The sequence below is a fragment of the Jaminaea rosea genome, assembly GCF_003144245.1.
Source record: "Jaminaea rosea strain MCA 5214 unplaced genomic scaffold BDZ90scaffold_11, whole genome shotgun sequence".
In the NCBI taxonomy this organism is placed as follows: domain Eukaryota; kingdom Fungi; phylum Basidiomycota; class Exobasidiomycetes; order Microstromatales; genus Jaminaea; species Jaminaea rosea.
This window is the reverse complement of record NW_020289985.1, coordinates 119626-145183: the sequence shown is the minus strand read 5'-3', so window position 1 is coordinate 145183 and position 25558 is coordinate 119626. Positions and strand designations below refer to the sequence as shown.

The following is a 25558-nucleotide window of genomic DNA, read 5'->3' as shown; positions in this document are numbered from 1 at the left end:
ACGAGATTCTTCGTTTGCTCCACCATCACCATCACTACGATTGACCCGTCTTTCTCGTCAGCTCCCGCCGTCGTCATTGGCAGCATACACGATCTCCTCGGCCTTCTCATGAGCAAGTGAGAGATATCTCAGCCTCACTGCGACGATTGGGCGCAGCTTCGTCGTACTCCTCACCACGCTGCCGATACGATGGTAGCTGGACCCTTCACCCCCGGGTCACCGCCGACGGCCACGCCTCTTCGTCATCCTCGAGGATACGGCCATCGCGTCCTGATCGCTTCTCTCTTCCTGCCTGACACGATTCAATTCAGGGAACGAGATGAGTCGATCATTCAGACGCCTCGAGACCAATCGTCTGCGCCTCCTTCGCCTACGACGGATCCGGCAATGACGCTTGCGCTGCACGAGTTGGGCAATAGGTTGCAAGGAGTCAATGTTCGCGATGACGGTCCGTCCCCGTCTGCTTTGAGTGATACTGAGGAGGGCAATGCATTGTCCCCACCACAACAGAAGGTAAAGGCGAGTCAAACGGCGTCCAAGGGGCTTAGTCCTCAACCTCCTCGCAGAGGTTCAAGCGGCAATTCTGGTACGTCGTCAGGACATGCTCTTCAGCCGACACCGCAGGTCAACATGTCCTCTCTCATGGCAGAAGCCACTCGTCCACCGACTAACGAAGAGATCCCACGTCGACGCCTCTCGTCGTCGCTTTCTGGCGCCAGCAGGCCAGCAGGCCTGTCAGCACTCACCCCTGCTGAACCGACGCCGTCGAGCTCAGTAGCAGATCACGGGCGATCAGAATTCCAGCCGCCCTCAAGACCACAGGCTTCCCGTGCCAACACCAATGCAACAGTCAGAGGCGGCAGTAGCGGGCCAGAAATGTCCACCTCGCCTCCAACGACGACAATCAGCTTGGCCGCTCCTGGACCTCCCTCAAGAAGGGGAAGCGTATCAGCAGAAGGCGGCTCTACCTCAGCCAAGTCCGCTCTGGGTCTCAACAGCAGCAGCGGTGCCGCCTCGTCATCATCTCCAGTCCCACAATCGAGCATCGACGGCACGGGTACACGAACTCCTGGCGCCTCTGTAGCTGGGAAAGCAGGCACGCTACAGCCTCTCAGTATCATTAGCGACTTGCAGGCCAGGCGCAATCAAATGTCGTCGCTCGCTCCTACGTCGACGCCTGGCGATGCGGAGCGTCATCATCCTTTTGGTGGAGGGGCAGTCACGCCGCTGAGGGGAAGTCAGACGCCCGGTCATGCGCCGAGACCGCCTGGTGCCGGACCTCACGGATCGCAGACCCCTGGCCTTGGAAAGTCAGCTCATTCTGCATCGGTGAGCAGGCCTCAGCCTCCCTCCTTGACAATGACCAAGTCGACGCATGACGGTCCTCCACAGCAGCAGCAGCAGCAGCAGCAGAGAGGCAACACCAGCGGTAGCGGTGCAGTCACGACGGGCACGTCTACACCTCACTTGCCTTCCATGAAGAGGCGCGGCTCAGATGCTGGTGGCTACTTTGCGCCTCGACCTGCGTTGAGCCGCATCGGCACGCATACGAACAGTTCTACGACACAGGGTCGTGCCGGCGGCACGTACAACGACCACGGTCGAGGTGCCGCTCTCAGCGACGCCCCAGAAGACTCAGTGACATCTCCCCCAGCCGCACCTCAGGCAGCTGGCGATGGGCCATCCTCATCTACTCAGCCGGCACCTCGTGCCCCAAAGAAGGTCGTAGTCTCGTGCGCGAGCGGCGAAACCACCCCGTCGACGGGCACAAATTCGCCAGTCATGGAGCGCGTACCACTGCATCGTTCTGGGAGGAAGCAGAGCACCGGCTCGTCTTCTTTTGTACGCTCCAGCTCACGACCACGTCTTGGCGGCAGCGGTGCAGGCGGGAGCGGAAGCAATGCTAGGAGATCATCTACTTACTCATCTCTGCGCTCCCGTCGTCTCTCCTCCGATACTCTTTCCACCTTCACCGAGGACGTCGGGGTCGGCGACGAGAGTCCCGAGCATTACGCCTCCCACTACCACGGTCATCACGGTCACCACAGTCGCCATCACACGGACGGCGAAGAGGACGTCGAGCTTCCTCCCTGGGATTTCATCACCAATCCATCCTCGAACGGAGGACTTTTCAATGCCATCTCTGCGCTTGCGGATCAAAGGAAATTGCGCGGCCCAAGAGGCGGGAAAGTCTTCGTTGGGACGCCCTCTATTCATGCTGATGAGGAGTGGCTGAGCGCCAGGCACCGCAGGGGCATCGCGCAGCGGTATAGGAATGAAAAGGCGTCAGTGCCTGTTTGGGTAAAAGGGGACATCTTCCGTGGGGCCTATGGAGAATTTTGCAAGGTGAGTCCGCGATCTGTAGCGAGCAGTCAGCTTCTCACAGTGACTGACCCGCTCGTCCTTCTCAATGTGTCGCGTGCGCAGGGCATCCTCTGGCCAACCTTCCACTACACCCTCCCCAGCGACAAGTCCCTCGAAAACGAGCACAGCGCTTTCGAAGCCTATCGACATCTCAACGAGCTCTTCGCGCGCAAGATCGCCGAAGAGTGGAAAGAGGGCGATATCGTCCTCATCAACGACTACCACCTCTTGCTGGTCCCGCAGATGCTCCGCGACCTAGTGCCCTCGGCCACCATCGGCTTGTTCGTTCACATCGCCTTTCCAAGCTCGGAGCTCTTCCGCTGCCTCGCGATGAGAGAGACCTTGCTGCGGGGCATGCTAGGTGCTGACCTCGTGGGATTCCAGACCCTCAATTTCTGTAGGCACTTTAGGCAGACCGTCTCTCGCATTCTGCAGTTGGAAGCAACACCAAAAGGAGTGCAGACAGAGACCCTCTTTACGACCGTGTCCTCCTTCCCAATCGGCATCGATCCTCGCAATCTCAACGCCAAACGCGCTGATCCCGAGGTGACCGAATGGGTGCAACGCCTCACTGAGCGCTACGAGGGAAAGAAGGTCACCGTGGGAAGGGATAAGATGGACTGGATCAGAGGGGTGAGGCAGAAGCTGCTTGCCTTTGAGGTCTTCTTGAATGAGCACCCGGAGTGGGTGGGTAGGGTGGTGTTGATCCAGGTCGCGCTAGCGACCAACAACGAAGACAACGACGAGGCAGGCGAGGCCAACAATGTCGTATCGCGGATCAATTCCAAGTACTCGAGCTTGACTTATCAGGTGAGTGGCCACTTTGACCTGACCAGAGGCCGCCACCGCTAAATCATTGCCCCTCGCTCGCAGCCCGTCGTCTTCCTTCACGTCCAGGACATCACCACCGCCCAGTACCTCGCTCTCCTCACGGTGGCGGACGCTTTTTTGGCCAACTCGCTTCGCGAGGGAATGAACCTTACCACGCACGAGTACATCATCTGCCAGGAAGCCAAGCAGTCCCCCTTGATCCTCTCCGAGTTCACCGGCACCTACTCGGCGCTGAGAGCAAGCATTGGGATCAACCCGTGGAACACGAAGCAGGTTGCTCACGCTATGCACACGGCCTTGAGCATGGGGAGGGAGGAAGCGCGGGCAAGATGGGCGGACTTGCATAGGACGGTGGTTACGCAGACCGCACTACAGTGGATTACTTCGCTGCTGAGTCGACTGGAGAGAGCACATCTGGAGCAGCAGCGAAGAGACAATGCTTTCCTCCCTCGGCTAGAGGTAGGCACCATCGTCTCCGAGTACCGAGCTGCCAAGACCCGCCTCATTGTGGTGGATCTAGAGGGCTCTCTTCTCCCCGGTGAGGGTGCCTTATTCTTGCGGGATGCAAAGGACTTCTGCGTGCCGCATAGGGTGCTACAGACCCTGAGAGAGTTGACGGAGGATCCGCGCAACTTCATCTATGTGTTGAGCGGGCTGAGCGCGGGCTTATTGGACAAGTTGACGGATGCTGTGCCTGGATTGGGCGTGGTGAGCGAGGATGGGTGCGCGATCAAGCACCCGGAGGCCATCGCTCCGCGATCTCAACAGTCCACCGGCAGCACCACCGATCCCGAGCACGGCAGGGAGGGCGAGCAGCACTCAGACGCCTCCCTTGCAATCTCAGCCGAATCCTGCAAGTCGAGCTGGACCAATCTGACCGCAGGGCTCAACAATAGCTGGAAATCTTCAGTCACACAGATCTTGCGCTACTTCTCTGATCGGACGCCTGGATCCATCCTCATCGACCGGGGGTCGAGCCTATTCTTCTCCACTACGGACGGGCGTGGCCGTGAGGAAGGGGAAGAGACTTGCATCGAAAAGGAACCAAGCCATGCTACCAGAGCAAGACGTCGCTCCTCCTCGCATCGCTCCCAGCATACGCGCTCTCCATCTCCAACAGCCTCCCCCTGCGGACAATGGGCGGTCCCCCACTCCGGTGTTGCACACGACCTCAATGCTCAAGAATCTCAATGGGCTCGGCGACAGCTTGCAGAGATCAATAATCTCATCTATGACTCGTTGGGCTTCTCTCTCCGCATCATCCCAAAGGGTTCGACGCTTAGTGTCATGCCGAAGAATGTCAGCCGGGTGGGTGCCGTACAGCACGTCGTACAGCTACAGGCGATGGGCTTGTTAAATCGCGGACGCGCCGCCAAGGAGGGGGATGCAGATGAGGAAGAGGAGCTGAGGACCCAAGCGCAAGATGGTACTAGGGCCTTCGAGCACGACAATGCTTCTTCGTCTACGGCACAAATGCTGTCCTCTGCTCGTCTCGACGCACTCGGTCTCGGCGGTGGTGGGCTCGGCTCGGCCAAGTGGGATCACTGGCATGACGGCACGCTCGCGACCGGGCATCACCAGGCTGCAGGCTCCTCTACAGCAAATGAACAGCCTCGCCTTGCTGCCGGTCCCATCCCGACCCCTGCCGCCCTCGCGGGCTCCTTCGACCTCTGCCTTTACCTCGGCCGCGACGAACGCGTCATGGCTTACTGCTCCTCGCTGGATCTGCCATTTGCCCCGCTCACCGTCACCTCTGCGCCAGAGAGTGAGGTCGAGGTGAGGGGTAGTGAGGCTGGCTTCTGCTTAGGAGAGGGGGATCGCCAAGACGCAGCAGAGGAAGACGGTGAGGAGCAGGATGGTGCTACTCTGGTGGAGAAGACTCTGCGCGAGCTGGCGGGCTTTAGGCGAAGGGATGAAAGGTGGGGGACGGGCGGCCGAGCGGACGAATGAAGGGAGAGGCCATTTTGCGTGTCGTTGTGACTCTGCTCTATGCAAACAATTCAATGCGCATGCGATTAGGAAGCCACGCGAGCGCGATGCATCGAGAAAGATCACATTGCGAACTGCTTCCCCTTTGTATCCTTAGAATATGGCCGCTTCTCCTCGCTCACGACTCCGGAATCGATCCTGGACGAGGCGGCGGCGGTCCAGGAGGCGGGCCGGGTGGTGGCAGCCCCTTGGACGACGTCTGCTCATCCGCAGCCCCACCAACGGAGGTCACCGCAGTTGTGCGAGAGGTGGCCGTGGAGGAAGAGCTTGGAGTGCCTGTCGTCGACGAAGAGTGCGCACCAGCAATTGGTGCTGTCGTCTTGGTCGACTCTGACGGCGTAGAAGCTGTGCCACCCGAAGCCGCAGCGCGTTCCTTCTCTTCCCTCCTCCTGACCAGCTTCTCAACATACCCCCTCACAAACGTCTTCACCTTAGCCTCCTTGTCCGGTCCCAATTTCTCTGCAACCTCTATTGCCTCTCCCTTTTCGCGCGCGCTCTTCTTCTCCTTCTCACAGACCATATCCGTCATATCCTTGGCATGTCGCTTGAAAGAATCACGATCGAGGGTGAGATTGAAACGAGCCTTTTCCTTAGAGAGATGGCGGATCACAATTTCGGAAATGAGGATGTGAAGGCGTTTGTCGAGGGATCGAGAGGAGGCGGAGCCAGATGACTTGTGGGGCGAGTCACGATCGTCCGATTTGTGGCGCTTGTGCTGCTCGTCTTGTTCGTCGCCGGAAGGATGAGGGTGCGAGGAGCTGCTGCCGTTGGTCGTCGTGCCCGTCTCGCTAGTCGCGCCAGACTTAGAGGATCGATGCCTTTTTCGCGAGGCTCGATCTTTGTCACGCTCCCTATGCTTCCCCTTCGACTTGGAGCTCCCAATCAGAGGGGCGCGCTCCGCCTCCTTTCTCCTCTCCTCAGCTTCTCTAGCCGCCTCTTCTTCCACGCGCTTACGCTCGGCCTCTTGCGCCTCGTTGGCGCGGCGAATAATCTCCTCGATGCTCATAGTAGGCTGGGATTGAGAGGCAGGCGTGGACGGGCCCGCCTCATCGGCAGGAGTTTGGGGCGTACCTGGCGTGACTCCGTTGCCTAGCGATGAGCGTGGAGGGAGGCGGGCACCCCATCCTGGCGCAAGAGGACGACCCGGTGGTGGACGACCGAACCGCGGTACGCCGATGGGTGTGCTTGGTGCTGTACCAAGGGGTCGAGGAACGGCCTTCTCCAATGCGGCCGACACGTCGTTTGGAGCTTGAGCGTGGTCGAGTGCGTAGTCCATCCGATCTTGAATAGCCTGCGATGCCTCGTCCTCGTCATCACGTCGACGCCGGCTACGCAGCCCATCCGCGGCAGTCATTTCCTCGTCTTCGACCCCCGCTGCGCCATTGTCGTCTCCCTCTTCCTTGCGTGCGATTCGAAACTCGAGACTCAACTGCTGCCAAGCATCGTAGAGCTGCCCAGCCAATTCCTGTATCTCAGCATCCTCGCTCTTCTTGAACTCCTGCACCAGTCCCTCGACGCCTGTGTCCACCACTTTATTCCTGGCGATAAGCGGCCACTTGGCCAGTATGCGGATGCAGAGCAGCACGATCTCTCTATCGTCGCGCCACTCAGTGAGAACGCCAGACATGAGAACGAAGCCGTGCAAGCGAACGAAACGCTTCTGCACGGCCACATCGTCAGTCATGTCTATTCGGGCAAGGAGTTTGCTGAGGACGCTGCGATTGGATGAGGCAGCTTGACGAATGGCGGTTGCAACGGTGGAGACTTCGTCCTCTTCCATGGGGCGAAGCGTAGGGTTGAAGTCTTCATCCAACGTGCGGGACTTCTGCTTGCGGGACCCACGAGCTTGAAGATGTTCAACCTCGTCCACGATGCCGAGTGCCTCAATGTAGAGGTTGCTCATACCACCAATGTCGGTCTGCGTCTTTCCACCCAGCTGTCCAACGCAGTTTGGCTCACCACAGTAGCAGGGCTGCGCCTCATTCCCGTACCGATCGACGTTGTAGTTGAAAGTGAGCTCCTCGCCTTTGACGATATCCCTCTGACTGAAGATGCCCATGCGCATATGCTTGCCTACGTGCCACTTGGCTACAAAGCAGTTTGGGTTGCAGGAGTGGTTGATGAAGCGGGCAATGCCGCCCTTCTTTGTCGCATCGAGGTACTCATCGCGCTGCAGCATCATAAAGTAGAAGTGAGGTACCCGCTCGTCGTGATAGCGTTGCATTCGCTTGCGGAAGTCGTGTTCCTCAACTACTTCGCCGATGTACTCGTAGACGAAGGTGTCTGCGGGGATAAAGGCCTTGGCGCGCAGGCCAAAGCCCTTTTTCTCTGTCTTGACGACGTCGACGTCTGCATACTGCTTGCGCTGGAAACGTTGATTCTGGCAGTCTTGGCCACATCGGCAATCTTCTGCTACGCATTCGACTTGGGTGAGGCGATTGATGCAGCCGCCTTCGTCTGTACAGGCGCGGGAGATGTCGTCGCGGCCTATGAGGAGCGGGCGAGCACGAGATCAGCTACTGATGCGAGACGCTATGCTCTTTTTGATGTTCAACCACCACTCACCGGGCCTATAGTTGCACTCGCATACCAGACCCCACTCATGGCCTTTGCTTCTGCCTATATGCTTGTTGGCATACCAGTTGTCTGCCAGCCTGGTGAAAGTGCTCAAGGCCTCGTCATTTGCCTCCGGTAGGTGATCGATGATCTGTGGCGGCGCATCGAGGATAGCTGTTGATGACGCAGACTTCTTTTTCCTGCTCTTTGGTGGCAATGACGTGGCTACCTGTGTGAGCTTGTGCTCAGTCGGTACTCGCGACGTAGAGCCGCCATTTATGCTGTGCTTCTTTGGAGAGGAGGACGACGACGAGGCGTCGGCGGATGAGGATGATGCAGAAGGAGAACGTGACGAGGATGAGGATGAGGATGAAGGGGCCAGAGAATCAACACCTGACGACTCGACCTTGACCGCATCTTGTTGAGCAGGCGATGGCGGTCGCGGCGGCACCGATGACGGTGCGGATGGAGGGGCCATGCGCATGGATGATGAGGAGGGCGATAGGGACGACGTCTGCTCGACTTTGATGGTGCTTGATCTTATATCATCGTCGGCATGATACCCATTGCCCAGATGGATCGACGATGATAGCGGCGGCGGCTGCGCTGTTGGTGGCGGTGGGAGCGGCAGCTTTTCGTCGTGCCTCGGAGCGTCCGGCATCGTCGGCGAGGCGCAATTGGCGGCCGGAGCCAAAGAAGCCTTGACGAGACGGCAGCCTACTTTCCCAGAAACGCCCTCAGCTAATGTAGACGCTCGACAAGTGGCCTTGGTTGCCTTTGTCGTTGCTCCAGGAGTCAAGTGATGGTTCGTTGGTGGTGACAACGAAGGGCGGAAGGAGCTCCAGTCTAGCCCGCCCCCGCCGCCGCACCCGCCGCCGCCTCCTGCGCCCGCGACTCGTCTCGCGCTTGACGGACAGACCAATCGACGCCTGGCGGGAGCAGCAACCCAGCCAACAACGCGAACGATGCCGCGAATGAAGCAGCGCAACGCACTTCCCAAAGGATCAAGCCATCGGGCAACCGAGAAGATGGTGGGCAATGCCGATATCATTCACACATGGTTATGACGACTGGTTGGACTCGGAACTCAGCCAGGGAGACCCACGGAGCGCTTGGCACGGCGTCCCTCTCTCTCCCGCTCACAATGCATTTCGTCAAAGAGGGAAGGGCGATGTCGCAAGCAGGTCATGAGCTACTGCTGAGATGGTCTCACTGTTCTTGCCATCAACGCTACATCGTCGAAGCGTCGATGGCTGAGCGAGCATCAGTTACAGGCCCGTCGCAAGCCGTTTGCTCGTGCGACGCTGACTCGGGTCTGTCATCTCGGCCCGCTCAGCCCAGCATACAAGCCGGTCAGCCCTCACCCAATCTTGACTCCTCTCCATCCACGATCACATCATGAGAGCCTCTGCCACTTCTCACCTCGATCTCCTCTGCCATCGACAGGTGAGAAAGGTGAATACCAAGAGTAGGAGGAAGCGCAAGAAAGACAAGGACAGGAAGAAAAAAGAAGATGCTCATCACTCTGGTCAGTAGATGCTGAGTGCGATGATGAGCAGCGCCAAATCAGTCGACTCACAGCCAGCCATCCCTCCATTTCTCGCACAGATGGCGAAGACGATGATGTGACCGATGTCGAGGAGACCCCAACGAGAACGGCTACTCTGCCTGACCCTGCTCCACCCACGCCAGCCTCTCCCACCACGTCGACGCGCGGCGCCACCAATGCTACCAAGTCAGACTCGTCGGCCGCGTCAGCTTCTACGACTTCACCTCGTGCGCTTGGCGTCTCGTCCATGACCAAGGGCAGCCCTGTGCAGATTATGGCCAACATAGCAAGCAAGGTATCGAGCCAATCAGCCTCTCTCGGTGCGACTCCTCGCTCTGTGCAACAGGCCATTGCCTCCTCGGCCATCAATTCTCGCCCCGCCACCAGCACGGACCTCATCAAGGCTAGCCCTCGCACTCAGAAGCAATGGGGTAGTCTCGGCCTCGACCTAGGCGGAGGAAGCGGAGCGACCTGCGTGACCTACATCGAGGAAGGTCACAATGGCCAAGTCACGATCCCAGCACAGCTCATGCCCAATGGCGAGTACATTGGCTTCGACGTCATCGAAGGAGCCATTCAGCTTGCGACTGAGGTGCGCAAGAAGCCCAGCTACAGGGCCAAGGACGATGTTCGGCCTTACGTCACCACCATCGCGGGCAAATTCAATGACGCCGAAGCCTTCGTGGCCGGTCGTATTGACGCAAGTACCGGCATCGACATCCGCAACTATGCCGTCATTGGACCGGACGAGGTCAAGTTCCTTCCCAAGACGGAGGTGGACCCACTCTTCCTGGCCATGGGTACGCTCAAATTCCCAGAGAAGAGCGTGGTGCTTCGCAAGGTCAAGCAAGTCACCTCGTCGACCAAGCAGCCTCCCAGGCACATCTACTCGCACGCTCAACCATGCCCGCCCGAGCTCAAGGCGCAGGAGCAGCGACACCTCCAGCCCGCTCAGATCGGCCAGAGCTACCCACGCAACCTCTCTTGCCCTGCTCACGGGCACACTGGCCGATGGTTGACAGACGACGACAAGGGCACACGCGTATCCGCTACCCTCGCGGCGGATGGCACCCTCATCCCACAAGACGCTATGACTGCCGCACTCGGCCTAGCAGAGCAATGTGGCCAGGACGAGATGAAGCGCAAGAGCATCCAGCAGCAGAACCACGACGAGATCTGTGATTGCTGCCGCTATGAGTATGAGCATGGCGAGGATATCGAAATGGTCGGTTACGTTACGACGATCGGTGGCGATCAGGAGGACGTGAAGCGATACGGGGCTGGTGAGACACAGCTGGCTTCGAGGCTAGACATTCGTCACTACGAGGTCCTAGGGCCGGATGAGGTCAGAATTGTGCCCCATGAAGAGGGCAAGGAGTGGGTGCTGCCCATCGGTGTCGTTCCCACCATTCCCGACGGCAGCTCCGGCGATTACTCGATCAGCAGCAAGAAGAATAAGCAGAAGACCAACAAAGAAGGACACAAGCTCGAGTGGCGCAACGGCAAGTGGATGGACGCCGATCCCAAGCACATCTTTGCGCACGTACGAGCTCGCCCTCGTGCTGGCGGTGCCGCTAAGGCTACGACGAGCAGCCGTGCACCTGCTAGCAACCAAGTTGCAGCCACCTCGCAACCTCCCGTCGCCCTGCCTATCACCAGCCGCCCCTACCCCGACAATCCATCCATCATCGCCGCGGGCTCGCTCGGCATCAAGAATTGGGCGCAGATCCAAGACAAGTGGGAGCGTCTCCGTCTACCAGGAGGAGGCGCAGGAGCATCTTCCCTACGCTTCTACATTGTCGTCGACGACGGCGGTACGAAGCTACCTGCTACTCTCACGGCAAACGATGAATACGTCCCGCTTGGGGCAATCGAGCAAGCCATCTCTGCCGCGATTGAGATCAGGCGCAAGACCACCTATCGAATTGAAGAGGACGTCCGCCCCTACGTCACGACGATTGCGGGCAAGAAAAAAGACGCGGAGAGCTTTGCCGCAGGGGAGGTCGAGCTGCTTCCCATCCTTGGCGTGCGCAATTATGCGGTTGTGGGGCCGTGCGAATTGAAGTTGCTGCCGGAGACGGAGGTGGACTTGGATCTGCTTGCCGCAGGTGGGGTGGATTGGTGGAGGTGGAACGAGGACGACTATGATGAGAGGGCGATCATCGTGGGAAAGGAGCAGAGCATTTCCATTGGGGGTGTCCAGCGACACATCTATGCGCATGCGCGACCTGCGCCGGTAAAGGCTAAGCCAACGACCCCAGCTAAGCTCGCAGGCGACGTCGATCACCGCAACTCTGATTGCGAGTCACACGAGGATGCAGAGGTTGATGCGCAGCTGGAGGTGGACTCCCTTGCCAACATGCGCGAGATCCTAGCCGTCATGAGGCAGCGCAATATCGCCTCCAAGGGTGGGCCAGAGGGCGTGGACACCATGAACCAGATTCTCGACACGATTGAGCGGGTCTCTGTCGAGCACGTTGCGAAGAAGCGAAGGGATGAGAAGATTAAGAAAGATAAAGAGAAGGACGACTCGCTTGAACAAGTGCTGGAAAAGGTGCAGAGCAAGGCTGCGGTCATGGGAATGAGCAACATCAAGAAGTCGACCGGTGCCAAGCAAACGAAGAGCAATAGCAGCGGCACCAAGCCCGCCGCCGCAGCCGGAGCAGCAGCTGCACCCTCCTACGCACCAGTCACAATGGCTACCCTGCGCAACGGCAGCGCCACCGCCGAAAACACGATCAGCATAAAACCCTCGTCTCGCACCGCGAGCAATGCCTCTTCCTGCCCTTCCATCACTCAACGCAACTCCACCCGACCCGCTCGCCTTGCCGCTCTCGGTATTCCTGCCAGCGTCACACCTCTTGAGCTGAGCAAGCAGCTCAAATTCCTCATGATTCGCGACATGCTCGAAGGACCCTCCCGTAGCGCTACTTGGCGAGCTTTGCGCAGGGAGTCCGCATGAACGAATGGCAAGAGAGGTCCAAGGGGAGTGAGGCGAAGATGTTTGAGGCAGTGGCCGAGGGCATGTGGATGGGCGACGACTTCTGGAGCGCGCTTGCCAAACCGGCTTTCTGAGAGCTGGGTGTGCCGATTACAATTCAGAGCGATCATACCATTCATCACCATATCAATACCGATCTCAGTTACCGTCGCCGTGCGCCTGTCCCACTCTCACTGTCGCGTGTCCTTCCCGCCACGCGTCGCACCCTGCTCACGCGTAGAGTGGCTCGACGCGCGGATGCCTGGGTGAATGGGCGGGCGGAGCGACCCAGACGAGATGTGAGCGCACTCGATTCCAGATTTCTATCCAACACCATCACCCATCACTACCATCAGCAACATATAGAACCGCAACACTCCTGACCAGCATGTCCGTCGTCCATCTCCAGGCCGTCGAGATTCTCAACGCAAGCGCTGCATTTGCAGGTGTGTAGCTTCATAGCACTTTCCCGCTCCATCAACCGCTCACACACACTCCTCCTTCGCCCCGCTCCCCTCCTTGTCCCACGCACACAGACCCGTACATCTTCAAGATCACTTTCGAGTGCATCTCGCCTCTCAGCGAAGACCTCGAATGGAAGCTCATCTACGTCGGCTCGGCTGAAGATGAAAAGTACGACCAGGAGCTGGACAACTGTCTCGTCGGCCCGGTCCCGACGGGCACTAACAGCTTTGAGTTCGAGGCTGCAGCACCAGGGGCGGACAAGATCCCTGCAGAGGACCTACTGGGCGTGACGGTCATCTTGTTGACGGGGAGCTATAGGGATCAAGAGTTCATTCGCGTGGGCTACTACGTGAATAATGAGTATGAGACGTTGGAGTGAGTACGGTCAAGAGGGAGAGATGGTGCTAAAGGTAAGGAGGAGAGGCTGACCATCTCCGACCTCTTGCGTACAGGGAGAGGGAGAATCCACCAGAGAAGGTCGACCTCACTCGCGTTCGTAGGGAGGTCCTCGTCAGCAAGCCCAGGGTGACCAGGTTCAACATCAAGTGGTGAGTGCGCGGGCGCGCTCATCAGCCTTCGCTTGCATTTGAAGCCCTCACTGACCGAGCCTCCCTTCCTTTCTCTGACCGCTCTCGCAGGGACTCGACTTCAGCGACCAACTCGAGCGCAGCCGTTGTTCCCCTCGCAGGGGAGGTACCGGGCAACCTCGGCTCATCATCTTCAGCAGCAGCAGCCTCTTCGTCATCCGCAGCAGCCAAGTCCGACGTGGTAAGAGAGGAGGAAGTACGAGATGACGATGATGAAGATGCTGCAGCGGGTGGAGGTGGGTCTGGCGGAGCAGGTGCTGGTGGAAGAGGACAGACGAGCAGCTTCAAGCCTGTGAGCGTTGCGTAGGCGAGCAGAGAGACACCAGATTGGGCAATGGCATATACACACATTTGACAAAGCTCGACTCGAGGTGAAGAGCGATGCATCACAGCGGAGGTCCTGGCATGGTGGCTGTGCGTCTCCGAGACCGTGCCTCTGCTCGAATGCGAAGGTTCTCAGAGGTCCCTGCCTGGCAAAAGCAGGGCAAGCCGGGCTCCGTCTTTGGCAGCTTTTGCTCGTCTCCTGCTGCCCGCAAACCTCTTCCCACTCCCCTCTTGCTGTACATTGCGCTCACTTCAGTCACGCCAAGCATTCTCTCGTAACAGGGATGACATTGTGGTGAAGTGTGTCTCGACTCAAGTGTGTACAAGGAAATGAGGTGGGAACAAGGCGTTTCGGACCGTACTGTGATGCTGCTGCTGCTGATGATGATGGTGTTACGTCGCTGAACAGCTCTCGAGACTAGGGACAAGAAGGGGACGATGAGGTCGACAAGGGGAAGCTCGTCTCGCCTACTTCTTCGTCGCAAAACCGACTCTGTTCTGTGCTCGGTCAAACACAGTGTAGGTGTTGACCAGCAGCGAGTCACCCGTGATCCAAGCCTGCTGCCCAAAGTCGGCCCCAATGATGCTGAGTGCGCACCTCGAGCTGTCCACTCGCCCAAAGACGGAGCTGTCACCCTCCATGGCAATCTGCTTGCCTCCGTAGGTGAAGGTGATCTTGGGCACCTGGTTGCAAGGGACTACACCATAGATGTCGCCTGACCTGGCTTGAGTGGGCGTAGCGCCAATGCGACGGAAAAAGGAGATGGCTTGCTGCGTAGGGGCCACTACGAGGGTTGTGCCCGTGTCGATGAGGGAAGAGAAGCGTTGACCGTTGACCGAGGCGTCCACTTCCCAGTAGGCTTGCTTGGTGACGGGGGTGTAAGTGATCTGGCCCGAGTACTGCGTGAGCGAAGAGGAAAGGTGGTGATGAGTGAGCTCTCATGGACTTCTCTTTGATCACATCGCCCGCTCGCAGTCACCTTGCTTGAGTCGATGCCACCCAGGGTCAATTCAGACCCCTGCGGGCCGAGCGAGAAGCCAAAGACCTTATTGGTAACAGCGTTCTGCTGCATCAGCGAGTCGAAGAGCGGCGGGAGGGCCGAGCCGTAGTTGGAGATGGAAGGGTATGCGAGCCCCACGAGTCCATCAGCTCCGTCGATGATGTTGTCGCTGCCCGTGATGAGGCCGATGGAGGCCTTGGAAGCCTTGACGTTGCCTGAGGCAAAGCTGTCCTGGTAGACTTCACCCTCTACGACTTTCCGATTGGTCTGTGCGTGCGTGTTGGGCAAAGTGAGTCAGTTGAATGGGCAAGATGATGCGCGAGGAGGGCGGTGGTTGAGCTCACCGCGGTACCGTAGACGTTTTGAAAACGCTTGCCCGTCCTGACACTGTTGGTCGTGGGCTTCCAAGCTCCCTTGTTCAAGGTAACGTCGCTGGATCCCGTGTCGAAGTCAATATTGAGCGTCTGCCCACCAAATTGAACGTTGCCGGAGTAAAAAGAAGCCGTAGGCCCCTGAGGCTCAAGTGGGATGTTGGAGATGGCGCGCTTCTGCTCGTTGTTCTCGTGGAGGGCAAGGTTCTCGAGGGTGTGCGAGTACTTGTTGCGCAGCTTCTTGATGTGGATAGAGACCTTGTCATCGTCGATGAGGTCACTGTCGTCGGACACGAAAAGGTCAATACGGCGCTTGGTGAGGGGTACGCGCAGCATAGCATCGTCTGAGCCTGTAGGGGCAGGGGCGGCCAGAGCGAGGCCAGCGGCGATGAGGCCTGTGACGAAGGTGAGGGAGAGCTGCATTATGGTTGAGGTGGAGGGAGGTCTTATGCTTGAGGAGGGTGGCGAGCCGGGGAGCTGAAAAGGTTTGAGAGGAAGGAGGAAGAGGCTGGCTGGGATGAGGGATGGTAGAATCGAGGTTGTGGCAATGCCATTGGCCGCCTTCTTGTACCAAATGGAGGTGAGCAAAGGGGAGGAGTGATGGAGAGGAAGAAGAGCACGATCATGACGCCGTCAGGCGGCAGATGACTCGCCGTTCGCCATGAGCATCTCGAGCTAACACGCTTTGCCCTCTCGAGGCAGACTTTCGACGAATTACAATCTGGGTATCGCCCAGCCGGCGGTGGCTGGTGGCTGACTTAGGCTCAGTTCACATTGCGCCGCTTCTTGCTTTCCAGCTTTCCTTGCTTGGCTTGGCTCTGTGTTCGCGATATCAACTCGTCCATCGCCTTGCCAGGGACGAGATCCGCATCCGCACTGTATGACCATGACGGCGAGTGTGAGTGCGAGTGCCAGGAGCGCGAGGAGCGCGAGGATGAGGCATCATTCTCCCTCGCTCGTTGCAACGCAACACGAAATTGCCGGCAAGTGCGACCGAGACTTGCGCCCGGACTTGCCGCTGGCCGCTTGCTTGCTTCTGCTTGCTCGCGCCTGGCTCTCTCCACCCCCACGCCGGCACGCACTCACGCCCACGGCAGGGCAAAGCGGAAAGCGACTCCAGGCGCCACGGCTTCGATGGAAGCCCGGCTACGATGACTATGCACAGGAAGAACAAGCGACGACACGCTACAGCAGCATCTCATTGTCAGCCGCCTGAGCCGCCAAGCCGCACCCGCTGACACTTTACCTCGGGCGACCAGGATGATGATCCTGACGACGACGACCACGAACTTGACATTATGGTGAGCTCTGGATCGGCACCGCCCGCGAGACACCGTGAGACATTGGGATCGCCTACCTCTATGGTATAGCCAGAGAGTGGCTGCGCATGACCCAGCCTGGATCGCCGCCACCGTCCAATCTTCGCTTGCATCATCCACCGCCGCCGCTATTGCCGCCTGTCAAGGGTCAACGGCCTACGGTCTGGGTAGCAATGCAATGCGCGACGAAGCTCGGTACCGGCCTTGCGAAAGAGCTTCTTCACATGATGGCTGGCTTCCCACGAAAGGTAACGCGGCCTTCACGTATTGGCTCACTGCTTGGCGTGTTGGCAGCTAGCAAAGCTTGTTAGACTCGGCAGGACTTGACGCCACCTCGCGACGGCTGCCGCACTGCATTGCCTTGACCCTTATCGATCAGCGGAAATGGAAGGACCAACACGAGAACGCGTGACCACGAGCGACCTGATCGATTTGCGCACAATGTACCTCGAGCGGTATTTCCGTTGCAGCCTCACATTGTGCAGTCGATGCTGATGACGACCTCGCAGCCCGTCGCAGCGTAGCACATCGGGGCCCGAGGGCAACGAAGGCAGGGTAGCGCCGCAACTTGTGGCCTCACTGTCGTCTTCTCGGCGCTCTCGCCGTCAATTACTGCGCAACATCGCGTCCCCTGAGAGCCTATTTGTGTATTCATGCCCGCGCTAGCTCGCAAGCCCCCACATTAGATATCGACGTACCTACTTCGGGCAAGCCAGCACCCAGGCGTGTACATCGCCATGACGACAAGGGACAACAAGGAACCCTTATCGCTTCGGGCTGCACCGCAAATACGGTCAATGGCCGTACGGGCAGAGGGAAGATTGAGGGTGTGGGAAAAACAAGGAAGCTTGACTTCTCGTTGTTCCTTGCTACTTCCAGCTTCAGAGGCCGGCCTACCGAGGCTGTCTTGCTTGCTTCCTTGCTTTCTGGCCTTGCGACGAGTCGTGATGCGATTTATTGCCTCAACTTCTTGCCCTTTGGAGGTTGCTATGTGCTATCGCTTCGAAAGGAGGCGAGGGCTGACCAAACAAGCTCTACGATCACGATGTCGCGGGTGTACGAAGAAGCAAGACGGCGACCCCCTTGCGCTGGTCAGTGTCGTTGAACCCTGTTCCCAATGCGGCTCGCACCTTCTGTCTTGACCATTACCACGCACGAAGCTACTGGGCGGACAGCACGTCCAGAAAGCTTCTCGACGACATAATCGCCGCTTGAATCCACTGCGCGACCGCTACAATCCTCGCGAAGCCACGTTGTACCGGCGTGTCTACGACAGCAACAAGTCACGCCCGTTTCCTTCCTTCCCTCTTCCCATGACGCTCTTCATGCATCCAGTCTTTAGGTCTTCTGTGGTATCTCTCCGGATCGGTGCCCCTCGTGACTCGTGCTGCCGAGGGAAAGAGAAGCTACCACAACGCATCATGGGTATTGTGCGCAGCCAACCGTACGTACATCGGATGAATGAATAGATGGGTGACGAGCGGCCGTTCCACGCCGCGGCCCTCGCTCTGGTTCCGCTCACAGCGCTGCACTGACTTTCGCATCCTCCAAGCTCGCCGTCCTCTGCCGACCTGTAACTCATCATCACACCGGCAACCGACTGCCTCATCGGCTCGGTCCGTCCCACCGCGTCCTCCGCTTCTTCCTGCGCTGCAAGCCTGTTGAAAGGCTCACAGTCCTCAACAGCTACTTTCTGTCCGCCGCCGCCTCTCCCCTATCACGACTCCTCCCCTCCCTCAGTTCTTCCTGCTCCTCGTACTCCTCTTGCTGGGCGTGCCCGGCGTGGACCCACCGCCATTGGCAGCGTTGGACGAGCTGTTGCCGACGGGCGTCCCAGTCGAAGCACGCGTACGGTGCGCCGGTCCCTCGTCATCAATGGCCGCTTGACCCTTGGTGCTTCCATGTCCCAGACCGGACGAACGCTTCCCCTTGGCAGCAGCAGCGGCGTAGATTTGCGAGGTAAAAGGGCTGCGTGTGCGAGGGAGTGGACGAAGGTCAGTCACTTGTCGCGTCGTAGCAGACGCGCTTCTTCGCTTCCTTGCGACGTACCCTTCGAATCGCAGCGCAATGGTGTAGGCCACTACGACGAGGACGGTCAAGAGCAATCCTGCCGGCTTGCCAAACCAGAGGGCCACACCAGCAAAGCTCATGGAGCTTCCCCAGTACATTGGGTCGCTCATGACGTTGAAGGGGAAGCCTGTGACGATGTGGTCCATCAGGATCCCAAAGTAGTCGCCCAAGTAGGTGCCCGTTACGCCCAGGGCCCACATGGAGCTGAGCACAAAGACGTTACCGCTAATAAAGAGGGCAGCGGACAGAGCCTTGACGACTGGGTTGTTCTCGAGGAGAGGGTGAGCGGGCTGGTCCTGCAGAGCGGCGTTGTAGAGGTGATCACGGATGATGCCGAGGGAGAAGATGGTGAAGGCGAGCATGTAGCAGCCCAAGTAGCGATTACCGCCGAGAATGCGCGTGATCGTCTTGTTGTGGTACTCATTTTGCGCGACGATGTTCCAGAATCTGAGCGAGACGGTGTGGAGAGGAGGGAGAGAGAGTCAGGCGCGTGAGAAGGCATAAGGACATCTCTTTTTCGCCGTCGGACGCGCTCTCACGTAGGATTAAACGCAATGCTCGCAGCTGCGATGTAAAGAGACGGCTGTGAGAAGTCTACGAGGCCAGTGTAGGCCGACTTGGGCTTGCTTGTACCGAAGAGGAAATCCATGTTGCGCGGCGTGGTGGGCGTGGGAAGGGGGACGCGGTGGTGGAGAAGAAGAAGATGAAAGGCGGAGGCGGCGCCGAGTGTTGGGTCCCAGTCGTGAGTCGCTGATCGAGACGCGGCGACGTCACAAGCCACGTGCGCGGGACGACGACGAGGTGCGCACGGACGGCGGCAAGACGTTGCGGCGAGACGCTGCATTGTTGGTTGAGGCGAGATTGCTGCTCCATCCTTTCCTCCTCATCCATCTATCCTCTCCATTGATGTCCACTGCATCACCTCAACCTCCCTTCAGCGTGCTCGGAGGCAGCTCCGCCTCTGGAGGGACGGCTGCAGCAGGCTTTCCACCCACCCTCTTCTCCTTTCCCCCATTCTTCACTCTTCAACCCAATCCGGCAACCCTCAAGACGCAGCTGACTGCTTGGTCTTCGCTCGTTCAATCTTACTGCAAGTCGACGCGCACCTTCTATCTCGACGCAGACGATGCAGCATCGCACGGCAGGCTGTGGAGCAATCCGGCCATTGGGCGATCTTTAGATGCGCAAGGGAGGGCAAGGGTGCTGCTCTTTCTCGTGGAGCAGGGTAGGGCTGTTTGGGAAGGGCAGGGTCAGGGTCAAGAGAAGGGGAAGACGCAGCAACAGGCGGCAAAGAGGGCATTGATTCTTTGGCGTAGGCCAGACGAGTGGGGCCGCCTCATCCGAGACTGGATTGTAGCTACAGGCCAGGACAAGAGCATCATGACCTTCTTTGAGCTCACCGAGGGAGACCTCGTCGAGGACCAGGGTGAGTGCAGCGAGCCTGGCGTAGTGCGCACCAAGGGCGGCCAGGCACTGCAAAAGTCGCTGTACGATCCATTGCTGACGACTGGATCCTCGACTGCCGCACAGAATTCGCCAATCTACCGCCGCAGCTGCTTCGCCTCGCACTCGAAACGCTCGTAGCAAAGGGCCAGGCGCAGATTTTCTCTGGGTCCGAGAGAGGAGAAGGGATGGAGGGTGTCAAGTTCTCGTGAGAGACACTTTGCGCTTCGCAGGCAGGGTCTTTGCACCTTTTACTTGAGAGCAGCGAAATGCCCTCTGCGCCATCCCAGCCGGATCCCATGGTCTCCTTCACTGTCGCTCATCCAGGATGCCGTTGTCCGCAAGGGAGATGAGCTTAGGCTGAGCCGGATCTCTTAAGAAGAAGCTACATGACTTCGTCGCGGTTGCCCAGCAGCAGACAAGTGGGCAGGCGAAAGACGGCCTCGCTCGCCTGTATCCGGCCAGACGTGACGGCGAGGGCATCCCGATGGGTATCGGCTTCATATCTGTTCAAGGCTAAGCCGCCACGCCTAGCTCCACCTAGCCTTACTGCTGGAATGGGCAGGCAGCCTCAATGGCATTCTTCGGACCCTCTCAAGCCTTTAAGGGGGGAAAGCGGGTCAAGAAGCGGGATTGGTACAGGCGTGGGAGAGGGCTACGGGCGATTATTGAAGCCCTGCATAAGGTTCCGGAAACCCAAAAAGGCGCCACGATCACGCAGCGCCCACGCCCACCCACTCAGCTCAGCGCCACGGTCTCTCTGCCTCTGTGCTCGCGTCTACGGTTCAAGCTGCCTGCCCATCTTGCTTTCTCGGTCTCACGGGAACTCAATATCTCAGTGTATTGCGCAGTCGCATGTTGCTAATTATAACATAGAAGTGCGGGGGTATTCATACGAACAGGGAGAGCGGGGCCGCACGACCAAAGTAGTAAGAGCTATATGGAGCGACCACGAAAAGAAGGAGGCAAACGAGAGACGAAGGAGCCGCGCGCGCGCCTTGAGACACGGAGCTGCCATTCACCGCGTGATGCGGGGATGGGATGGCTCGGTCAGGCTGCTAGCAAGCAAGCAATGTGGGAGTGGCAGGGAGCGTGGGGAGGGGGACAACTGTTCTTTCCGCCCTGTCCATGGCGGGAATGTGGGCGGCGGCGGTGACGACGTAGTATGGGCTGGAGCGATGCGCTGCGGTGCGGCGGAGCAATGTCGAGGTGGTGTTTCGCAAGTGGATAGGGCCGAAGGTGAGGTGACCGCGCTGTGGATAATGATACAAAGTAGTCGAGCCTGTGGTAGAACCGTGCTGCTCATCCGTAGATGGCCTGCTGGTGGTGACGGCGGTCGTTTCCCTGCTGCGGTGTCGCCGGCGTGACCGGAGCCTTCTTGGCGCGGAGAGCGAGTGCACTCAACCTCTGCTGAACGTCGGCATCGTCGATCATCTCTGACTGCTCCCCGCCAGCATCCAAGAACGTGGGCTGAGTGGTGAAGCGCGGCGTGGGTGGCAGGCCGGTGTACGAGAAGGAGCTGCGTCTCGAGCTCGTCGACTCATCCCCACTGACGCTACTCCCGGACAGGTTGCCCTCGTCGTACGATGACGAGGCCGGAGTGGCCGTCTCATCCGTAGTCTCGCGTCGGCGCTGCTGGCGGAGAGGGCTGGCGTTGTGCTGTGACTTGCGCGCAGAGATGGCCACGGCAGAGGCGGTGGCTGACTCGGGACTAGTAGGGACGCTCGAGGAGGAGGAAGAGGCACCCGTGCTGCCGCTGGAGTGCGAAGAATACTCGTGCTGGTCTTGAAGGCGGGCGTGCATCCAATTGCGCGATGAGGTGGATCGTTCGTCGCTCCACGCGGTGCCATCGTCCTCCTCGCCATCCTCCTCGTCGTAGTAGACTTCGTCGTCACCCTCCTCGTCCGTCGAGCCCTCGCTATCGGGCGCATCGTCGTAGGCCTCGGCGTAGAGCGCGTTGTGGTAAGGCTGAGGCGATCGCTGCTGAGCGTCGTGCGTGACGTGGCGGCGGCTGTGAGTGTGAGACTGCTGCCCTTGGTGAGCAAGAGAGCGCTGCTCCGCAGCCCGGCGCTGGTCCTCTTGCTGCTGAGCAAAGCGGCGATCTGCGAGCGTACGCGCCGCACTCTTGTGGGCCGCCTTTGCCTGTGCGAGCGCGATTCGGTTCCTGTGCTCCCTCGCCCTCATTTCGTCGTCGGTCACGGTGAAGTGACGGACTTGGTGGATGAGCTTGCGCAGGTCGCGCGTGTTGATGCGCCAGTCTGCTCGGACGGTGAAGATGCGCTTGAGTATGGCGTTGGCCTCTTCTGAGATGGGAAGGATGTCCATGAGAAAGTCGGGGCGACGGAGATACTCGCGGAACGTCTCGTCTGCGGTGCAAGCTTGTTTCCATGGATTGCGCCCACAGATGAGGTTGACGAGGATGACGCCCAGCGACCACACGTCATTGGCTGCTGTGCTGTACTCGCTGAGACGGCTAGTGATGCCTCCTTGGCATTCGGGCCCCATGTAGAAAGTTGAGCCGCACCCAAAGTCGGTCGAAGACTTCTCCCCAGTAGCTAGACCAAAGTCGGCAAGGACGACCTTGTTGCCGCCTTGGAGGCAGAGGATGTTCTCTGGCTTGAGGTCACGGTGGTAAATGCCGTACGAGTGGCAGAATTCTACGGCGTCGAGGATCTGGCAGAAGACGGACTTGATGAGGGAGTCCATCGCTGCACGCTCCGAGAGGTAGAGCTCCGCGTTCTCAAGGGCTCGCATCTTGAGTGCGTCGCGGTGCTTGGCCAGATAGAGATCGGCGTCAATCTTGGCTGCGTGTGCTTGCTCGATGGCCGCCTCCTCGAGCTGAGCGTACGTCTCTGGTGCCGGTACGAGGTAGCGCTGGTGCTCGGTGATCATGCTGAAGAGGTCACCGTCGGGGCAGTAGTCGAGAATGACATAAACGCAGGGATCCTCGGGCGCATCGATGACGCGGTGCAGAGTGACGACTGATGGGTGATTGGATGCAATGGTGTGGAGCATGATTTCGCGGCGCTGGAAGGAGCGTTGACGAGCATCGAGACCTTGTTTGGAGAGGCACTTGACGGCGTAGAAGCCCGTGGCAGCGGAGCCACCGTTGGACGCTGCCAACGATCGAGGAATGCCAGAGGATGATGAAGCAGCGAATGGTCGGTCTTGTTGGGCAGGATGATGGAGATCACGAGCCAAGTAGACGACACCGTATGCGCCCAGACCCAGCACCGAGACCAACTCCAGACGCCCATCGGCGATGCGGTGGCCGATGAGATTCTTGTGAGGGCCAGGAGCGTCGGCGTGAGGGGCCATGGCGAGCGGCGAGCGTCGAGCGGCTGATGGGGAGCACGAGCAGGTGTGCAGGTGTGAGCAAGCAAAGACGAGGATGCGCGATGGTATCGTCGAGGATTTAGAGTCGTTATTGGGATCGAGACATTTCTGTTGACTGATCGAGATCTCTTCGTCCTTATAGCAGCAGCGCGAGCGACGCGAGCGACCAAGATCGTGGTACGCAAAGCAACGCCACAAAGAAGGGCGGGCGGCGGGCAGCGGGCGGCGGCGACGACGACGTGGATCGCGAGCCGATACGGATTAGGAACGAGGCGAGATGAGAAGCAAGGGAATGTGTGTGTGTGTGTGTGCGTGCGTGCGTGCGTCGATGCGGGGTCGAAGCAGACGCCTCGTGTGGTGGTAATCGTGGGTGGTGGTGAGGAGGACAGATGCGTCGTCGACGACGATGAGGACGACTGCAAGCGTGGGTGGATTGGTGGGGGCGAGAGCAAAATGCGGCCATCTCAGTCGTCGGCGCGGACGTCGACGTCGCTGTCGAGAGACGGGGATCAGAGCGCACCAACGGGCAGAAAACCCTGACCGGCGACGACCCTGATGCGAAAGGACGAAGCGAAAGGGCCCGCTGACGCTGCTTGCTGACCCATTGACAGCAAGGCGGAGCCTGGCCTGCCTAATTGGATCGAGAGCAGATCGAGAGCAAGACTTCGACTTGGAGCGCCTCTCGTCGCCGACGTGGTAGCGGATGTTTCGGACTTTGAACGCAGCTTGGACGCAACCAGAAAAGGGCACGAGAGCGCGGGAACTCACCAAGAAAACTTGGCCGTGGGCGGCTGGGGCGGAAGAGAGAGAGACTGGCTTCGCGCGCTTGGCTTTGCGCGCTTGTCTTCCTCGCTCGCTTGCAGCTTGGACCCTGGGGTCCGTCGAAATCGAGGCGTGAGCGTTTGACGCCGGATGCAGCTAGCTATCCGTCGACCTTAGAGTCGTTGAGCAATGTGTGCGCAAAGGGAGTTGGACGAGCGCGACGAGCTACCAGAGACCACCGTCTGAGCTAGAAGAAGGTGAGGCGACGATGGGCCTAGACGATGGCGGAAGCGATGATGAAGAGCAATGCAGAGCAAGCGGTGCGGTCTTGGTAGTGGCGAGTCGTACAAGCAAGGGCTTCGTCGGACTGAGGAGCGGGCGCAAGTGAAGTTGCGCTTGCGGGTACGTTTGCGGGTGCGGGCGATTGCAAAGGAGCCGTAGGCGGGCAAGGGGCCGCGACGAGAGAAAAGCTGTGAGTCCGTAGGAATGCAAGCAGTAGCAGTGAGGAAAAGACGGTGATGGTCGGGGGCGGGACGGAGCGATGGTAACAAAGGCAAGATTGAGGATTCATTGCCATTGCGACGAAATCTCCTTTCTCATCACATACACCGCCCGTGACTCCCCCAGACATCGAGGTCGCGATCGAGGACGAGGAGCAAGATCGCACCAAGGATCGAAGCAGCAGTGCAGACGGGCCGGCGCAGACGATGTGCGTGGAAGACGAGTCGTGGAGCAGAGACCGCCTTGGCCTGCACGCTGACGCGGCACTTCATCTCGATCGCGGGCGACGCAGCGCACTTTGTCCCACGCTTCTCCTTCGACGCGTCGCGGTTCTCCTATGAATCACGTCGAGCCAGCGCGATGTAAGGTGAGACTTGACGCTGAAACTTGGGGAGACATTCGTGGCGCTGTTGCTGACGTGGCGTAGGTCACCTGTCTGGAGCGTGTCAGAGTGGCAAGGACGCCACGAATACCGAGCCTGCCAAGTCATTGAATGATCATGGTCGACGTTCAAAGCTAGCGTCCTATCAAGCTGACAGATGCTAATGCGCTCATCGGCGCGCTCACTCTTCGCCAAGGGCGGCGGTGACGATGGCATGCCAACAAGCAAGCTTTGCGCCCTGCCTAAGCACATTGCCCTGGATGTTAATGAGCAGGCCTCCGTGCATTGCAGTGACTAGGACTTAATGCTCCTTGCATGCAGCGATGTCATGGCCGTCTCACGCCCTCAATCTTCCCTCCCTCTCGGCATCATTGTCGCCCGCTGTAACATGGAGAGCTGAGCACGAAAAAAATCGAAGAGGATCGAACATCACTAAACCCCTTTGCATTGGAATCTCCTTGCTTGTCGCCGTCGCCTACCCGTCTGCCGAGCTCGCGGCGTCTGTGGGTTAAGGTTCGGCACCGTACCACGCAAGGGGCCTCTTGAGGACCCTGGGTGCGACGCGACGGGAATCCATAATCAGCCGGACTCAGCCGCTGCCGGGCTTAGCAGGTGGGGGGTAGAACATCTCGTTGAGCTTGGAGAAACGCTCGTAAAGCCAGTCAGTGGCGATCGGAATAATGATCGGCTGCGGGTGCGGCCCATTCAGGCCGTACCTTGCTCGAAGC

General features: G+C 59.1%; 9 protein-coding genes across 9 annotated transcripts; 5 read left to right on the top strand and 4 right to left on the bottom strand.

Annotated features, from left to right (window-relative positions):
• The first annotated feature begins 24 nt into the window (after positions 1–24).
• BDZ90DRAFT_46818 (hypothetical protein) lies at positions 25–5224 on the top strand. The gene is made up of 3 exons (XM_025509615.1): positions 25–2346; positions 2428–3174; positions 3238–5224. The coding sequence occupies exons 1-3, from the start codon at positions 190–192 to the stop codon at positions 5143–5145; spliced, it is 4812 nt and encodes a 1603-aa protein (XP_025360797.1). The 5' UTR covers positions 25–189; the 3' UTR covers positions 5146–5224.
• BDZ90DRAFT_267210 (hypothetical protein) lies at positions 5053–8401 on the bottom strand (the record flags this gene model as incomplete). The annotated part of the gene is made up of 2 exons (XM_025508701.1): positions 5053–7671; positions 7750–8401. 2 exons carry the CDS (start codon positions 8399–8401, stop codon positions 5303–5305), a joined length of 3021 nt encoding a protein of 1006 aa, XP_025360796.1. The 3' UTR covers positions 5053–5302.
• Positions 8402–8677: 276 nt separating this feature from the next.
• BDZ90DRAFT_280719 (hypothetical protein) lies at positions 8678–12438 on the top strand. Its single transcript, XM_025509303.1, has 2 exons — positions 8678–9268; positions 9349–12438. The coding sequence occupies exons 1-2, from the start codon at positions 9139–9141 to the stop codon at positions 12249–12251; spliced, it is 3033 nt and encodes a 1010-aa protein (XP_025360795.1). The 5' UTR covers positions 8678–9138; the 3' UTR covers positions 12252–12438.
• A 219-nt stretch (positions 12439–12657) lies between these two features.
• Positions 12658–13286, top strand: BDZ90DRAFT_246692 (histone chaperone ASF1; the record flags this gene model as incomplete). Its single annotated transcript, XM_025507570.1, has 3 exons — positions 12658–12715; positions 12806–13109; positions 13187–13286. The coding sequence occupies 3 exons, from the start codon at positions 12658–12660 to the stop codon at positions 13284–13286; spliced, it is 462 nt and encodes a 153-aa protein (XP_025360794.1).
• An 827-nt stretch (positions 13287–14113) lies between these two features.
• BDZ90DRAFT_261509 (acid protease) lies at positions 14114–15440 on the bottom strand (the record flags this gene model as incomplete). Its single annotated transcript, XM_025508385.1, has 3 exons — positions 14114–14545; positions 14626–14913; positions 14991–15440. 3 exons carry the CDS (start codon positions 15438–15440, stop codon positions 14114–14116), a joined length of 1170 nt encoding a protein of 389 aa, XP_025360793.1.
• A 2596-nt stretch (positions 15441–18036) lies between these two features.
• BDZ90DRAFT_47652 (PEMT-domain-containing protein) lies at positions 18037–19432 on the bottom strand. Its single transcript, XM_025509618.1, has 3 exons — positions 18946–19432; positions 18440–18853; positions 18037–18361 (listed from the first exon to the last, which is right to left on the bottom strand). The coding sequence occupies exons 1-3, from the start codon at positions 19248–19250 to the stop codon at positions 18073–18075; spliced, it is 1008 nt and encodes a 335-aa protein (XP_025360792.1). The 5' UTR covers positions 19251–19432; the 3' UTR covers positions 18037–18072.
• Positions 19313–20061, top strand: BDZ90DRAFT_222080 (ESCRT-II complex, vps25 subunit; the record flags this gene model as incomplete). The annotated part of the gene is made up of 2 exons (XM_025504513.1): positions 19313–19832; positions 19937–20061. The coding sequence occupies 2 exons, from the start codon at positions 19313–19315 to the stop codon at positions 20059–20061; spliced, it is 645 nt and encodes a 214-aa protein (XP_025360791.1).
• A 53-nt stretch (positions 20062–20114) lies between these two features.
• BDZ90DRAFT_47313 (hypothetical protein) lies at positions 20115–21248 on the top strand. Its single transcript, XM_025509616.1, has one exon. It carries the CDS (start codon positions 20239–20241, stop codon positions 21214–21216), a length of 978 nt encoding a protein of 325 aa, XP_025360790.1. The 5' UTR covers positions 20115–20238; the 3' UTR covers positions 21217–21248.
• A 794-nt stretch (positions 21249–22042) lies between these two features.
• On the bottom strand, positions 22043–23167 carry BDZ90DRAFT_222186 (kinase-like protein; the record flags this gene model as incomplete). Its single annotated transcript, XM_025504517.1, has 3 exons — positions 22043–22564; positions 22715–22965; positions 23044–23167. Coding segments are annotated over 3 exons (897 nt in total), but the record flags the coding sequence as incomplete, so codon positions are not given.
• Positions 23168–25558: the final 2391 nt, after the last annotated feature.

What these genes read in the sequence shown, in the direction of transcription:
- BDZ90DRAFT_46818 (XM_025509615.1), top strand. Translation starts at nt 190, where the DNA reads ATGGTAGCTGGACCCTTCACCCCCGGGTCACCGCCGACGGCCACGCCT. An exon ending in CCTATGGAGAATTTTGCAAG is followed by an intron (nt 2,347 to 2,427) that starts GTGAGTCCGCGA and finishes TCGCGTGCGCAG; the next exon opens with GGCATCCTCTGGCCAACCTT. An exon ending in ACTCGAGCTTGACTTATCAG is followed by an intron (nt 3,175 to 3,237) that starts GTGAGTGGCCAC and finishes CCTCGCTCGCAG; the next exon opens with CCCGTCGTCTTCCTTCACGT.
- BDZ90DRAFT_47652 (XM_025509618.1), bottom strand. Translation starts at nt 19,250, where the DNA reads ATGCAGCGTCTCGCCGCAACGTCTTGCCGCCGTCCGTGCGCACCTCGT. An exon ending in AGCATTGCGTTTAATCCTAC is followed by an intron (nt 18,854 to 18,945) that starts GTGAGAGCGCGT and finishes CGTCTCGCTCAG; the next exon opens with ATTCTGGAACATCGTCGCGC. An exon ending in TTTGGCAAGCCGGCAGGATT is followed by an intron (nt 18,362 to 18,439) that starts GCTCTTGACCGT and finishes GAAGCGAAGAAG; the next exon opens with CGCGTCTGCTACGACGCGAC.
- BDZ90DRAFT_47313 (XM_025509616.1), top strand. Translation starts at nt 20,239, where the DNA reads ATGACTTCGTCGCGGTTGCCCAGCAGCAGACAAGTGGGCAGGCGAAAG.
- BDZ90DRAFT_280719 (XM_025509303.1), top strand. Translation starts at nt 9,139, where the DNA reads ATGAGAGCCTCTGCCACTTCTCACCTCGATCTCCTCTGCCATCGACAG. An exon ending in AGAAGATGCTCATCACTCTG is followed by an intron (nt 9,269 to 9,348) that starts GTCAGTAGATGC and finishes TTTCTCGCACAG; the next exon opens with ATGGCGAAGACGATGATGTG.